Source organism: Embiotoca jacksoni, unplaced genomic scaffold (assembly GCF_022577435.1).
Source record: "Embiotoca jacksoni isolate LCO1_2020_lvr unplaced genomic scaffold, fEmbJac1.0.p SCAF_12, whole genome shotgun sequence".
NCBI classification, from domain to species: domain Eukaryota; kingdom Metazoa; phylum Chordata; class Actinopteri; family Embiotocidae; genus Embiotoca; species Embiotoca jacksoni.
This window is the reverse complement of record NW_027185252.1, coordinates 13,883,685-13,899,527: the sequence shown is the minus strand read 5'-3', so window position 1 is coordinate 13,899,527 and position 15,843 is coordinate 13,883,685. Positions and strand designations below refer to the sequence as shown.

At 41.6% G+C, this 15,843-nt stretch overlaps 2 protein-coding genes across 2 annotated transcripts in view; both read left to right on the top strand.

Moving 5' to 3' along the window:
• The window catches only part of tacc2 (transforming, acidic coiled-coil containing protein 2), a 50,352-nt gene extending 41,908 nt beyond the window's left edge, over positions 1-8,444 (top strand). The window contains exons 16-22 of the mRNA XM_069144976.1: positions 2,574-2,723; positions 2,822-2,898; positions 4,039-4,082; positions 5,411-5,571; positions 5,677-5,783; positions 7,234-7,354; positions 7,444-8,444. Of these exons, the coding sequence (XP_069001077.1) occupies positions 2,574-2,723; positions 2,822-2,898; positions 4,039-4,082; positions 5,411-5,571; positions 5,677-5,783; positions 7,234-7,354; positions 7,444-7,509 (726 nt within the window). The 3' untranslated portion in view covers positions 7,510-8,444. The remainder of the gene's footprint in view (positions 1-2,573; positions 2,724-2,821; positions 2,899-4,038; positions 4,083-5,410; positions 5,572-5,676; positions 5,784-7,233; positions 7,355-7,443) is intronic.
• A 1,690-nt stretch (positions 8,445-10,134) lies between these two features.
• On the top strand, positions 10,135-13,129 carry ly6pge (lymphocyte antigen 6 family member pge). The gene is made up of 3 exons (XM_069144118.1): positions 10,135-10,195; positions 12,230-12,346; positions 12,924-13,129. Exons 1-3 carry the CDS (start codon positions 10,135-10,137, stop codon positions 13,127-13,129), a joined length of 384 nt encoding a protein of 127 aa, XP_069000219.1.
• Positions 13,130-15,843: the final 2,714 nt, after the last annotated feature.

Genomic DNA, 15,843 nt, shown 5'->3' with positions numbered 1-15,843 from the left:
CACCTCCTGCGTTCCCCACATGTGAAGTCTCTAACATGACTTCCAGCTCCCACCCCAACTAGCGTCCTCCAGGGTGACGTCTCAAGAACAGAGTGGTTGTTAATGCATGCTGGGCAACATGCATGTTGCCTGTTCATAAGAGGCTCACATCAGCATGAATGTGACTGGGAATATCTCATACTAGACGTGATATCAGCAGCTGAGGAGTTACTGCGTGTGAACGTAACGCGATAATCGCCTCCAAAACCCCAGTCGCATTCTTGCTTTGTGATTTGGTCCTTTTTCACGACTAACAGCACTAACAAACAGCTACATCAGGTAGGTGTCAGTGTTCAGTTTGGGTTGAATTAAAGATAGGAGCTGGGAATTAGCTGGTTTAAGGGGCAGGAGATCAAAAGTGGAAGTGGAGAACTGTTCGTACGCAGGGCAGGCGCTTCCTGGTCCTCCTTCCCTCCATGTCTCATGTTGTTGTCCCGCACGTTTTACAGTCTCGACTCAAGAAACCCAGCACTCGGCGGTGGAATATCAACGGTTCACCTTTACTCAAAGTAAGAGTGATATGAAACCCCTGTCCTCGTCCCAATCCACCTCTAGTGCAGTCCAAGTATTTGGTCATAAACTCATTCACTGGTTCAGTACCGCAGCACACTGGATGTTAATTAAGTGTGAGCTTAAGGTACTAACTTCGAGCTTATAAGGTGATTTAAGGTTTCACATTTACATGGGTGACGAATGTAGAATCAGCCCTTTAATACATGATACCACTACTGTCAAAATGATGGGGCTACTGTTCCTGCACTGTTTACCCAGTTTGGATGTAATTCCCTCCAATTAAAGATGAAATTCAGCTCCCACTGCTGGACTACAGAGCCACAACCAGTGTCCAAATACTTACTGTAATTCTAGCTTCAGTAGAGCCCAGAAGTCTTGAGATTCAGAGCGTCTGATATCTCTTTTAAGTTTCCCACTCATTTGCTCTACTTTGTCCCTGTGAGGAACTTTGTGCAAGTTGTGTTAGCTGCAGTTACATCTAGTATTTCCCTTGCAGCTTTTATACGTCTAATACTGGGTTATTTCTGTGTTTGACTTAGTGTTCGTGTTGTTGCTTAGACTTGTGTCTGTAGTTTTCCCCCTTTTTTTGTTCACATTAAATCTGTTCTGCAACTGGTGTTTTCTTGGAAGCAAACAAAAGTTATATTCACATTCAGGGCAACTCACCATGTGGGCTTTCTTAAGGTTGAACAAACCGTCCTTTCTTCTTAAAAAGTTTGAATCCTGCATCTTCTCTCGGTCTACACTTGGGTGAGACAAACATAATGGGGTCCACAGTAAGCCTGCTTCTTAGCTCTACAAAAGGTAAAACACTCCACAGGTTCCCTTTTACTACTTTATCTTCAAGTGTCTGATTATTGCCTGTAGTCCCCTTATAAGCAACCTTAAAATGTTTGTAAATTACTTGACATCTGATCCCAGATGCTTTTTGCACAAAGGATTCTCTCTGTAAAACAGCTTTGATGAGTCACAGCATAGCAGGACAGGTTTGGATTTCTCTTCAAGTTTCTGGTAGAACCTCTGAATTGGGAAGTTGGGCCCAATCAGTACCTGCATAAAAGCAGAAGCGGTCCACGGTTACCTAAAACCTGACCATCCTTTACATTCAGGCAGAAAAATAGAATCGGTGCTCTCCAGCCGGACCAAACACTTAACTCTCTTTTCCACATCTTATATTTGTACATCTCCGTCTCTTTGTCCCCTGTGAGCCCCAAACTATTTAATCAAATCCTCCTGTAATCCAGCTCTCCCAAGGATCATTAGATTCCTTTCAGAGCAGTGTTGTAGACCCCAGGATTTTTATATGTTTTAGTGGTTTGTCTTTTACCATCGTCCTCTGTCTGATGGCCACATGAACACATACAGAAGTGCTTTGGTTTGTAGTGTTTCTCAGTATATCTCAACACTACATTCAAACTCCTTCTAATGATGAATCCTCTGAAATTTCTGATTCAGTTCACATCATAGTCTTTGTAATTGTACAGGACTGGGTAAATGTTTCGACAGGTGACAGTAAACACTGATTTTAGCCACAACAGGTAAGGCCATGTTGTAACATGCTTTAACATGAGACTAACATATATTTCCCTTGCTGCCCAATCCGCTCCCCTGTCCTCCCTCCCCTGTATATGATCAGCTGCTGCCCTCCTTCCCCTCCGTCTTGCCTGGACCCAATCACATTCAAGCTACTGCAATTAGCAGGTGGTCATGAGTGCTCAGCTGGAGCCAGCATCAGCCAGTCACACGGCTAATACTGTGGCAATGAAGACTGTTTCATCCAATCATGTGGCAGGCCGACCAAGTCTTCAGGAGCATCCCTAGCTTTCCTCATTTACATGTTTATTTTGCTGTGTGGTACATTTTGATATAGTTCGATGCTGCCTTGCGGTTTGGTTCAGAAATCCTGTTGAGAATGTGCGTGTGAGCTCGAGGGCGACGGTGTCCCTTCTGTGGCTCAGTCTAACTTGTAACTGGTTATGTTTCCATTCCTTTCCCTCCTCTCCTTCGGTTCCCGGAAGCAGCACAGAGATGTGTCGTCTTCAGTAGAGAGCGCCGTGTCCAAGAACTCCCTCTACGCCTGGACCACCACGACCAGCACCAGCTACATCGAAGGGGAGAGTCCCCACCTGCCCAGAGAGCTGGACCACTCACTGGGAATCGCACGAGACGAGGTGCCACAAAAATATTTATTTTTATTCTATAAGTTCTAAATATTGTAGTTACTTCAAATTAACATTTCACACTTTGACAACTTGTTCACCCTCCTCAGATTGTGTCAAAGGAGAAAGAAGTGCTGGAGTGGCAGAGGAAGTATGAGAACAGTCGACAGGAAGTGGTGGAGATGAGGTAAGAAGGGCCGCCTCGGCTTGTTATCACGTTCATGGACGCACCTCAATACGACTGCATGGATTTAACACCCACATGTGTTTCTGTCAAATGTCAGTGTGCCGTGAGGCCTGTCAGGCTCCACCCATTGTCACCGTTTAACCCATCAATTGGTTTATCTCATTTAAACTGTCAAAGAAAGCCACAGTTAACTGCTGAGTGGAGAACCACTTAAAGAGGTCCATCTGAGTGTCAGTATCGGCACGAGTGTCAGTGGAGGAGATAGAGCAACTGTTAATATGTATATGTAGATTTTACAGTTATAAAGTTAGATATCAATGAGAAAATATGTTATGGTCTTTCAGCTGCAGTCATTTGGATTATATTCAATAACTAACTGCTCAACAGCTGCTCAAAACTGACATTAACTCCACTCATGATCAATATATGTTCATCAAATGGATCCTAATTGGGCTTCAGAGAAATAGAGCTATGCAGTGCTGAAACCTTCTTCTCTGTCAGCAGGTGGTCGTGTGAGTCCAGCTGGCCTCTGCTCAGTTAGTGTGGATAAAACAGAGCTTACTTCATTTGGCTGATTGGGCTCTGGAGAAGGAGGGGCTGAGAGGCTAAGGGGGAGGCGTTGCTAATCAATCCTCTTACCTCCAGCAACCTGCTTTTACCAAAGCAAATCTTTCTACTGCTCTCTTTTGCTTGGAGTGTGGAGTAACTTCTAACAACAAGAATAGATGTAGGAAAAAAACAAAATGAACCATAGTTTAAATCGCAACTCATCATCAAAATAAGTGGACAACCCTTTCTGTTTGTTTGTCATTTATTTAAATCTTTAAAAAAAAGCTCAAATATTTCTCTCAACTTGGACTTGCTGTTATTAGATGTTGTCAGCGTTGAGTTTGACCAAATACACAAATGTAAGAGATCCACAATTGTCTGACAAATAACCCCCCAATTCCAGCTAAATGTTTTTATCCGACCATCTTAATAACAAACAAACAGACAGGCAGACAGTGACCTTTATTTTCCCTCGCAGAGACAAATCATATCTATGAATTGCATGAAATGAGATTGTTTTATCAGCATGTACAGTTTGTGACTGATATAACCCCATCCATACCCTGAAGATTTACTATTTCTCATCCACAGGAGGATTGTTGCTGAGTATGAGAGGACGATTGCCCAGATGATTGGTGAGCTCAATGTTAAATACAGTTTTAAAGATGCTAACAAGAGGAAAGCGTTGGATCAGAGCACATTCATTTTTATTTGAAACCAACGACCTTAACGCTGCCATTATGTTCTGCACTTGTTTATTTATAAACTCAGTCAAATCTACTGAATCCATTGCCACTGATTTTGGATAGTAGATCTTTTTTTTTTGTTCTCTGCAACAAACTAGCTTTGCTGTGTGCTTGCTTACATAAGTGATTGATATGAACTGACTCCTGAAGTCATTGGAGGGGGAAGTACTCACCTTTGCCCACTCATGTCCAGCTCCTCTGGACTCATTAAATCTCACAGCAGGCTCTGCATTATCCCTGCTCTCACCTACATCCTTATTTGCCACCTGTGGACCTTCTTGAAGATTTAATTTTTTGCTGCAGTCCAATTTTCATTTCTTACACGCATTTAAGCACCGTCACAAAAACGGAACAATCAGTCTCTGCTCATGTCTAACGCTTGGCTCTCTCACGTGTCTTGCCCTCCCAGCTTGACTTAACACAGTCCCTTTTTTTTTTCTGTTCTGCTCCCATCTTTGCCCCTTACTGTTTGATAACACTGACAGGCATGCCAGGTGAGTAACGCAGACTCGTCCTTCACATGTTGGTGTCTGCTCGCGTCTCTCCATCTGTCCGTCAGAGAGGGGAGCAGATGTGCTCACTTTCTTCATCTCATCCAGTGGTGTTTGTTTGTGTTGCATTTCACCCTGTATGCTGAGATTCTTTTTATTTGTTAATGGGTAAAAAAAACAAAAAACGACAGAATCTTTTGGAATTTCTTTTCAGTCATTTTTCCCTTTTTTGAATCCTCCAGTTGCTTGTGTTAAGTATAATATTACACTGTAAACCTGCACGTGACCATCTGCGCTTTGCACATGACTGAAGATGGTTCAAAAAGTAATTCATGCAGCTTCAGTAAGTTAAGCAGGTCTCTTATCTGAGCTTGTGTCAGGACAAGGACGGGGGAGAGTTGGATTGAAAAACTGTGGGGTCTCGAAGCCACTTAAAGTTACCAGTTCTGTGTCTGTGGTAAACCGGTCTCATGTCGATTTTCCCATTGTTCAGTGTTTTTGTTTGCATGCCACACTGGTTTAACAGAAATCCTAATATAGAGTAGTATACGACATTGTCAAATCCTACTAACCCACAAGTCCATTCTTATATATTGTCGAAAATGTCCAACAAGTCTTTGCGTGTATGTATTAATGTTGTTTTTTTAAGCAGTCCATGTGCCCACTACAGCAGGCTCTTCCTCAGACAGACTCATGATCTACAGTTTATCTGTGTGTGTCCACCAGAGGATGACCAGAAAGAGAAATCTCTGTCCCACCACACCATCCAGCAGCTGATCATGGAGAAGGACCAGGCGTTGGCCGACCTCAACTCTGTGGAGAAGTCTCTGGCTGACCTTTTCCGTCGCTACGAGAAGATGAAAGATGTGCTGGACGGCTTCCGCAAGGTAACGAGGTTTTTTTTTTCCCAGCGTGATTGGCCGTGTACGTCATCTCAGAATTTGCTCGACACCCTTCAGGCGAGTAATTAAATCATCTCTCGCTCCATTCAGAATGAAGACGTATTGAAGAAATGCGCTCAGGAGTATCTGTCGAGGGTCCGCAAGGAGGAACAGCGATATTCAGCCCTGAAGATTCATGCTGAGGAGAAACTAGACAAGTGAGTCTATACATTACTCTCATTATGTCATGTTCACTGCGTAATGACTGTTTGAACACCACAACACACTAAGGGCCTGATTTACTAAACGTTTGTGTGTGTAAAATCACGTGCAAACTCCACATCATCCACCAAATAATGTCCCATCAGATTTAGCAACGACGTGCAGTGAGGACTGCGTCTTTCAAATGTGCAATTTAACACACGCTGTCCATTTTGTGTGTTTGTCTGCATGCATATGTAATATTGGGTGTTTCTACTTGAAGGTGCAAAATACTGGGAGGGAACATGCAAATAGAACAATTTAGCACCCGCAATGATATTTACTAAACCTGAAAGTAGAAATAGGAGAAGTGATTGTTGTGTATTTTAGTACGACTGAAGGAGCGTATTAATCAGATGCGCAAATCTAGAGAGACGGCTGCTCTTATTGTGGTGAGAAAGAGACGCAGGGAACTAAAGAATACGTAGAGATCGTGGTTTTACACCCGTGGAAAAATTTTTGAGATGACAGAGGGAAAAGTGATTCAGACATATCGTTTGTCAGCAATGACATTTCTGAGTTACTGAATGAACTGAATGATGATTGACAGCCAGCAACAAGGAGGAGCCATGAAATACCAGCAATTATAAAAACTTCTTACGACTCAGCATTTTCCTGCCTCTGCTTCATTCCAGCATATCGCTGCTTGTATATCCCACCCAGTCCTGTTATTCAGGTGAGCTGTCAGAGGTCCTGAATGTGTCCCGCAGAATTCACAGGTAGCTTCATGAACACGAGCACTCGCGAGGAACTGAATGAAAAGTCACCTGCTCATCACAGAAAGATCTGGACCTGCTGATCTGTGTTTGTTAGAAGATCTCATAAAACAGGAGGGACGGTGGATTTGCCGACGTTTTATTTTGAAGCCTTTTTGTTTTTCCCACAGTATTGACTTTCCTGCTGATAATCTCCTATATAGAGTTTTGTTCTTGTTATATTTAAATTTATAATTTCAATGGGATCAGATTTCCTTTTCCTTTTGCGGTCTCTGTTTTCTATTGCTGGAATCACTTTAACACAAGCAAACCCCTCATTTAAATACAGAGATTTGCACCTGATTTCAATGACGCAATTACTCTTCTCAATTACTCTTCTAAATTACTCGCAAAACGGGTGGCAAAAAAATGTGCAAACTTTTGGAAGGAACACGCAATTTAGTACACTTTATTTGAGATCTTAATAAATCAGGCCCTAACTACACAATAACCCATTGCCGAGCTAAAATATGCTTGGATACAGGCCAATGTTATTATGTGCCTCGATAGATTAGTTATATTCCATCTACTTGAAATTTCTAAAGATGAATTCTGTACTAGCGCTGCCAAAGCGCTTTCATAAAACTTAAGGCTCATGGGGATTATGCGGAGGTGACTTTGATTCTCTTTCTGCCACTTGTGTGTCTTCTAGGGCCAATTCAGAGATCGCTCAGGTGCGAATCAAGGCCATGCAGGAGCAGGCTGCCTACCAGGCCAGTCTGAGGAAGGAGCAGATGAAGGTGGACTCTCTGGAGCGCACTCTGGAGCAAAAGGTCTGCAGTGGGATGTAAAAAAAGGTATAAAGTCAGGAAAAAATATACATATCCAAGTATATAAGTTATTTTTCCTTTTTTTTTAACAGAACAAGGAGATCGAGGAGTTGACAAAGATCTGTGACGAGCTGATTGCCAAGATGGGGAGGAGTTAGCGGCCACACCACGACCAGGCCAAATCTCACAGGACAGTAGAGTAGTAAATGAAAGTGGATCACTCTTCTAAGAACTGATGGACATCGAAGGCCATGGTGGTCTTGAGGTTTTATTTCCTACTGACGTTGTGTCTACAGGATCCACAGCAATGGCTTCCTCTTAATTACTCTGTACATTTTTGATGTGTCAGTGTACCGTGCTGTATCGGGGGTCTGGTTTCAAGTTTTAGAAAAACTATCATATCACTAATCAGTGTGTGTGCGTGTGCGTGTGCGTGCGTGCGTGCGTGCGTGCGTGTGTGTGTGTGTGTGTGTGTGTGTGTGCGTGCGTGTGCGAGAGAGAGAGTGCAAGGAAGTGCAAGCTTGTTTGTGGGTTAAATTATCTATTATGATATTGCCATGACAGCCCCGGAGGGAGAAGACTGTTTACCCACTCCTGTTTTTGTGTCCTCTTAATACAAGAGAAAGGTTTGAAAAAGAGTTTTGAATGCTTTGAATTGTTCATAAAAATGTTTATACAACACTTAAGAGAACCCAAACTATCACAATAGCTACTTGCATGTGAGACAGAGAAAGAAAAACTTGTATTGGTAATGTTTGTATATAATGTAGGAAATTCCAATTATGAAAAAGACTCGCCTCCATTTTTGATAGTTATTCTGTCACCCTCGGCCCGCTCCCCTCATACCTTGTAGATATTTGTCATACTTGTCATAGCTTTTTTCGATGAAATTGTGAACTTTATTTTTTGGATTTTATTTTGATATAAAGCAAACTAATCGTGACTGTATTCAGTTGTGACTGGGAGTAATTTAATTTTGGATGGATATGTCCTAGTCCTGCAATGGTTGTTTGTCACACTGAGGAATAACTTCTCAGCACAGCTACTGTACAGCATCTGCTTACAAAGTGCAATAAAAGACGGCAATACAGCACGTTTGGTTCACTCTGGTACTTTCCCTCCACGTGGTCCTCCATGTGAGCTATTTCTGTCTTTCTTTCTCTCCTTTGCATTTGTGTTGTTGGGAGTTTTATAAAAAAAAAAAAAAGAAAAAAAGTTTAGACCTGGCATGAATAATGAATCAGGATTAGGATGTGACAATAATCTGCTTCCGGTCAGTCAATGTCTGAGGGAACAAGATACACAGATGATCTTGGTGGTGTGTAAATGATGTTTTTTTTTAGACTTTTTTTTTTATATCTATATTTTCTCCCTTCCCCCTTCTTAAGATGAGTTATTCCCCGTCAGGTGTGTGTGCACCACGGGATGGTGATTCTGCAGTAGTTATGTCTTATGTGGAAAAATGCTAATTAATTTCGTAAAATATACATATTCATCCATCTTTCTGGTTAGGAACAAAGTAAACGTGTAAAAAAACAAATTAATGTGAGGTTGATTCTCTGGATATTTATTGCCTTTCGGTGATTTTTTTTTTTTTTTTTTTAATACAATGTGATTTATCAATACACAGTTTAGCTATATTTCTGAGCCGCGGTCAGGGTCATAGACTTTAACTAGCACAGGCCAAACTCAGATAAAGCATCAGTGGCTCAGGCAAACGAACACTCTTTAACTAAACAACCCTTCTGCCCCTGAATTATCTCTGCTACCAGGGGATGCAGAAGGAGGGCTGGCAGGTTTACAAGGAGAATGCTTCTTGGTCATTTTTCGAACCCCATCTCTCAAATCCCTCACTCTTTGTAGCCACAATAAATGTTGCAATCGAGACGGCTTGTAAAGCAGTCTGAAAGGCAAGCTGTAATGTCGAAATAGGTCGATGAAAGTAAAAGATAAATGCTTTAAAATGAAGCTTCTGTCACTGAAAGTAGTTGCAGTACAAAAACAAACTTCCTGAACAAGTCTAATTATCAACAAAATTCAAATTGTCTTACTTGAAACAAATGTTTTTGTCTGGCGGTGTAGTTGAGTTGATGTGACAAACCTGTGGGAGTACATCCGACAAAAAGAGGCGAGGATATAGCGTTAAATGAGTTTTCTGGCAAAGGCAGAAATATTGTGCGCTGATATATTTAGAACAGCAGTGTCATTGAGACAGATGGCAGCCTACGAGAAATGATTTACTGCAGTTCTTGGAACTGAAGTGTACCAACTCTTCTTTCTAACGCCAGATACTTAGTTCATCTTTACAAATGTCTAACTGAAGTTGTAGCAACTTTCATATCAGGTCGATCCCTGTTGGCAACAATACGAGCTGAGGCTATGCCAATCTCAGAGAAGCTATTTAACCTGTCACTGAAGACACCTCCAGTCACAGCTCTATTCTTAGTGATCAGTCCTGGGGCAGCAGGGTGATGTCAGGGCTGGGCCAGGTAGGGACGTGAAAGGGCGGAGCCAGACTCAGGCTGGGTGTGGCCAGAGTAAAGTGTTAAGGTGTCATGTTCAGGATGAATCCTGTAGTGCCTTCTGTCCATGCATGCTGAAGAGGCAACTATTGACAGTCAACGCAGAGCGGTGGGCCCCAGTGGAGGGGCGACTAATCTTCCCGGTCAGTGCAGGAGGGGACATTAACTCATTTGATAGCCCAGATTAAGCTCACGGGGCTTTAGGAGCAAACAACCTGCTTTTCATTGTGTGATCAGGACGAGCGAGGGACCACCAGCACCATGAGAACTGTCCAGTATTGTCTGCTGCTCCTTCTCTCCCTGGTCCTGCTTTCAACCAACAGTAAGAACATGGCCTTACCTTTCTGTGCCCTTCTCTTTTTTTCTTTATCTTTTTTTTTTTTTTTATGTTCCCACTAGATCACTGTCAACCCTGTCCACCTGTCATTTGGACTTGGCTACCTTTAGTCTCCCTTCAGTCACTCTTCTCTCTTGAATTTCTCAGAAAAGTTTACACTCCTCGATGTTCTGTCTCTTCCCAAGAGGCAGAGGCCTGTCGAGTGAATAACTGTCCGAACTGCCTCTTCTGACTTATATCAGGAGTAAATGTTGGTCATGACAACATTTTTCTATATCGGGGAAAAAGCGTGACATGTTTTATAACCCTAAAAGAGTACTTTACATTCTGATCTTATAATTACTTTATTTATGTCATATCTGCTAAATGCTGATTAGCGTCTCCGGTGACTCTGATGAGTTTTGCTTCCCTGCAGTCTGTCATCCTCCACTGTAACTAGCATGCAATCCCATCAGATAATCTTTTAATAGGCCTGTAGGGTAATACTCATAGGCTGTGTGTAGAGCGGCTGTGCCGTGAGGATAGGTTGGGGTCAACCCTAAACCAGCGGGGGAGCCTTTATATGCAATGTCAACACACAGAGGAGGAACATAAGCAGAAAACCAACAGACTAATCACACAATTTCAAACAAGTGTTGTTTTTGAAGTTTTATTGTCAAAGTTGTGATTTTATCAGTAAAAGAGCTCAAAGTCTGTCAGTAATTTATCGCTCTGTCTCATTGAGTTGCTGTTTTTTTTTTTTGTAAAATGCCACCTCTCTTTTCTACAACCATGTGAGAACGACACGTGTGTCTTTTTTTTAAGCCGCCTGCATAAAAAACTGAAGGGTGACAGACATCTTTGGTTGATTGATGGAGGTTATTCTGATGGCCGATACAAGACATGGGCCGTTACATAGGTTGCTTGAAGCTTTTTAGTGACTATGATCCTCTTAGGAAGCGGCATTAAAGGCTGTACAGAATTTAAGGAGCTGAATGGAGGCTTTTTAAAAGAAGCGTTTATTAAATGATATTTGAAAGGTCAGTTAGTTCTCAAATGGCTGCTCCTTCCTCGGGAGAGCCTTGGAAAGACACTCAAGTGTTTTATGTGCCGAAGTGGGCTCCTGAGGCATTAGCTGAAGTTTTTAAAGATGTGTTTTCAAATATGAAGGCCCTGGTGTGACTCTTCAGTTGATTTGGGATGATTTGTGTGAACAAGGTGATTAATTAGGGGTCTCTCTTTACTTAAGTGCCTGTGGAACAAGGTCACACATTGGAAATGTAGGAGGCCTGCATGTACATGCTTGTTTAACACACAGATACTGTGTAAATAAAGTTGAGGCCCTTGTAGACACCTGCTCTCTCGCTCATCTGTTCAAGCTCCACTCGTTTCCTCCGGGCGGTGCAGGTTCTGGGCCAGGCCCTTGTAGATACCAAACGATCTTAACTAACAGTAGCACTGAATTTATGATAAAGAGATTAAGTATGCCACGATGTAGACTTGACAATGCCAGAACAAGTGGCTCCCTTATGAATCCCTTGTTCCAATGTCTAACTATGGGACAAACAGCAGCAGTAACATTCGCAGTATTTGCATTCCTTGAGCAATGAGTAACCTCGACATGGATGCATCTACAATACATCTGATATCATTTATGAGATAATTGGTAGAAACCCTACATTACCATCAAAAACTGTCCCCATCAACTCATTCAACATCTGCACAGTGTCAGAATAGTTTCTCCCTTTAAATGTGCTCCTGTAGCAACCTGGTCTGGTTCGTTTCTGGATTGCCTCTCTCAATCATTTTTGCATTTTATGTGACATGTTGTGATTGAAACTAGGGCACCGATTGCTTTTTATTAAAAGCATTTCAGTAAAAATCCTAAAGTATCCTCTTCCATCTTTGATGCTTCTGAACTACATCCTTCAAAGATAAAACTGTTTCCCTGCAACACTCTTTTGACTCAACCTGCTATAATTTGACTTGTTTTGACTGTAACTCTTTTAGTCAGTGCATTTTCTTTTCTGTTTTATTCAGGTGAGGCTCTGCAATGTTATACCTGTATGGGCTCCAATAACGATGACTGCAACCGGCAGGGCTCCAAATCATGTCCCAGTTACTCTGACGCCTGTGCTGTGGTGGTGGGCCATGACAGTGAGTCCAACCGTGACAGTGTAGTGGTCTTTCTTTTTACGAGTTCACTTTCTTTTTTTTTTAAACTACTTATAATACATAAAACTCCGTTTGTATCTGTGTGTACGTGTGTGTTGAATGGAGAACAGGCTGCTGTCTGGAGACACAGCTAAGTCAGCAGGGGGTCTGAGGCTTTTAAGGGAACGAAGAGCTTTGCTGCTTCTGAATATCCTTAATTAGGACGCCATGTGTTCCTGGCCCGAGGACAGATTTACCAAATCATAGCCGATCATCTTGTAGTTTGCCCGTAGCTTTTATATTTCTATTTAATTGATTTCACTTCAGACGAAATTCATGAAAGCTGGCGGGTTTCTTAACAAACCTACAGCTTCTAAGATTTCTAAGGGGAGTCATTCACTCAAGTACTGTGTTTAAACCTGCAGCAACTGGTTTTCAGTGCCAAACATGTTGTGACAACAACCACAAAAAACAAGACTAAGTCAGCGAGGACAGTTATATCATCACCTTATTGTAGTTTGTCCATCACAGATAGCTGCTAAATCAGTGTAACTGACTTCTATTTCTGTCTGTTTGTTAGGTGGTGTGATGAAGTCATGCTCCTACAAGTCTTTCTGCAGCCAGGCCAACAGTCAGGGCTACAGAGCACCGGGTGTCAGAGTTCACTGCTGCTACAGCGACGACTGCAACGCAACGAGCTTCGCCTCCCGGCTGCCTGGACCCGACTATTTGCTGCTGTTTCTTCCGTTGTTGTTCCACTGCTTTTTCAAACACGGCTCAACTTAATCATGCCAACAGGTATCCATCTGCATCACAAATGCCAACTACTCTGCCAAATAACCATGCCTACTTTCACACGACATGCCAACTACCACTTCACTTCACTTTGGTTTACCTTATTTAACTGAACACAAATGTATACCTCAGGGAAATACTCAAAATAGAAGAGGCTGAGGTTCTAGGTGGGACTGTGTGGATTATATGCACCATGTTGGACTGAATCCATTAAGAAGTACTCAAGTAGATGTGTCTTTCAATGGATTTCACTAAGCCAATAAGTAGAAGATCCTGAGGGAAGTGCTGAAATAACAGGTGGAGATAATTTATAATTTTCTTGCCGTATTAAAGAGGAAGAGATGCAGTTTGAATTCATCATCTTCCCCATCCTGGTTCAATGCTTACCACACAATTTGTGAAACTACAGGATAAAGGGAAATAGATGATCTCTTTGAGTTCTTAATAATCACCTTTCAAGATATGCTCTGCTGCATCTTTCCCACCCAAGTGTCTCAGCACAGCCTGAGTTGCTGCAGATGTTGCTGTGGCTAAATGTGCCACAAAGCGTTCACTCAGCTCGTGTGTTGTTGCATCATTAGCTGCCAACCTGTCAATCACATAGCTTAGAGTTGTGTGAGATATTTTGGAAGGCAGCGAGAAAACGTTTCTCAAACACTGCAAATCCACATAGTCCTTTTACAGGAGAACGCTGATAAAGTTAATCCACAGTGTTTGAAGTCACTTAAAGATTTACTGAGTTTATAGACAGAATCCAAGCGCACCCCACTGGTAGATATGACTCATAGGTACAGTAAAAGCTACTCTAGGAGAAAATATCTGTGCAAAGAGACTGCAAGACATGTCCAATGGGTGAGTGTCCATTGTTTTTTCTGTCATTATTGCAGTTATTTATTTTTAATTGATGATGTAATTTATAGGGTGTCTTAATGCATTTTTAGATCATTCATTTAAATATGAGTGAGAAGTTCCATTATACTGTATTATAAGTCCTAGCATGTAGCCTTATCTAAATTACACACTCAAATCTTACAGTGTGCTTTCTTTTACTTGGTTCATGTACATTTCTCATAATTGATATTTTTTTTAATTAAAAATTTTAATTAATCTAAAAAAAAAAAATTAATAAAAAAAAAATTACTACCAACAAAGGATTACCATCCTTTCTGAACTGTATATACTGTATTGCATGACTATACAAAATATTCTACTACCGGACGACACAAAGGAGCTAAAGCTGAATGTACAGACTAGTTCATCGTTACTCTTTGTAAATACAACCAATATAAAAATCTTTTTGTGAATGAAAAGTCTGTGTGAAATTGATTCTTTCAGTCCTAACGATAAAAAAAACCATGAAAACTGTCAATGATGAGAGATTGTCTGAACTTCTTTAAACAGCACTGATCAAATGGATTAACCTCATTCTGATGCCAGAATATATTCCTCAAAAAATCCTTGAAAATTCTTATTAAAGTTTAAGATGAAATAATTTGACCTGTATGCTTTTTGCTTTGTTATCAAGCTAAGTTGCTGAGTATAAGGCCGAATAAACAAACATCAATTGAACTAATTCCTTTGTTTATTGAGTTAAGCTTTTTAAAAAGGTGTTTTTATGCTGTAGCTAAATAGAAAGCTGAACAATAATATAATTCGCCACTTTTTATGTAGCTGTATAATCAGTGTTGATGGTAAATGGAGTCAAATGGAGAAATAAATACCATAACAACTCCTCCAGGAAGCTGCAGAAAAAGCTCTTCCTGCACCTTCGTCGTCATTTGGCGTGAACAGTGACGTTGTTGACGGCGAAACATTAACGACTGGCTAATTAGCGGTGGACGTCGGTCAGGTGACGTTCTCTAAATGTCGCGCCAAATCCAAACCAAACCGTCGCTTCCGCTACCGACGTTTATAATAGCAAAAACACCATTCAAAAATAGGAGTGAGAAGGATTTTATGGACAACAATATAGTTATACAGTGTGTTGGCTAACTCAGATATTTATTTGAGCTGAATAAATGCTGAGGAGAGAGGCCGATGCTGCAACTACATCACCTGTGCGGGAAGATCTTGGCGGTGGAGAAAAAGCCAGAAACTGAGCTGCTCAGAGCAAACAGGGCTGCTGGTGCCTTTGCTAAAGTTTCACTTGTGTGCCAACAGAGGCTGAATCATCCTTTTTAAGTGAGCATGGAGAGTTTTTGTTGGGTGTATGGCAGTCAGGAGAGTCGCGTGCGTCATACTATGCGTGAAAGTTTTTACTCCTATCATAGACCGAGGTGTGCTTGGAACTAAGCTCTCCCTTATTGCACCTGTGATTTTCCCAGCTGCAACAAGTTGAAACGTCTGCTGTGAAAAAGGTCTATTGAAGAATTTGGGGGCGAGACGTTAGAAGCTCGTGCAAAGCAGTCTGGTACATGTAGGCGGTGTCGGCAAGGATTCACTGGGAAAACTGAAAAACCAAACTGTCTCACTCGATTCAGAATTTTGTATGGGGTTTAATGCATTTACCCACCAGTGCTGAGGGACAGCATTTAAAAAGTGGTGTATGTTGTTCCTTTTAATGCGACAAACATTAGGAGGATACTGACAGTATTGTGCGATGTGGTTTCTCTGCACCTTCTCTGTCCTGGGAATGAGGCAGAGTATCAAGAGAGGACATATGATTTCCAACCTTACACAGCTAAAATATTGAACATGGACGACTC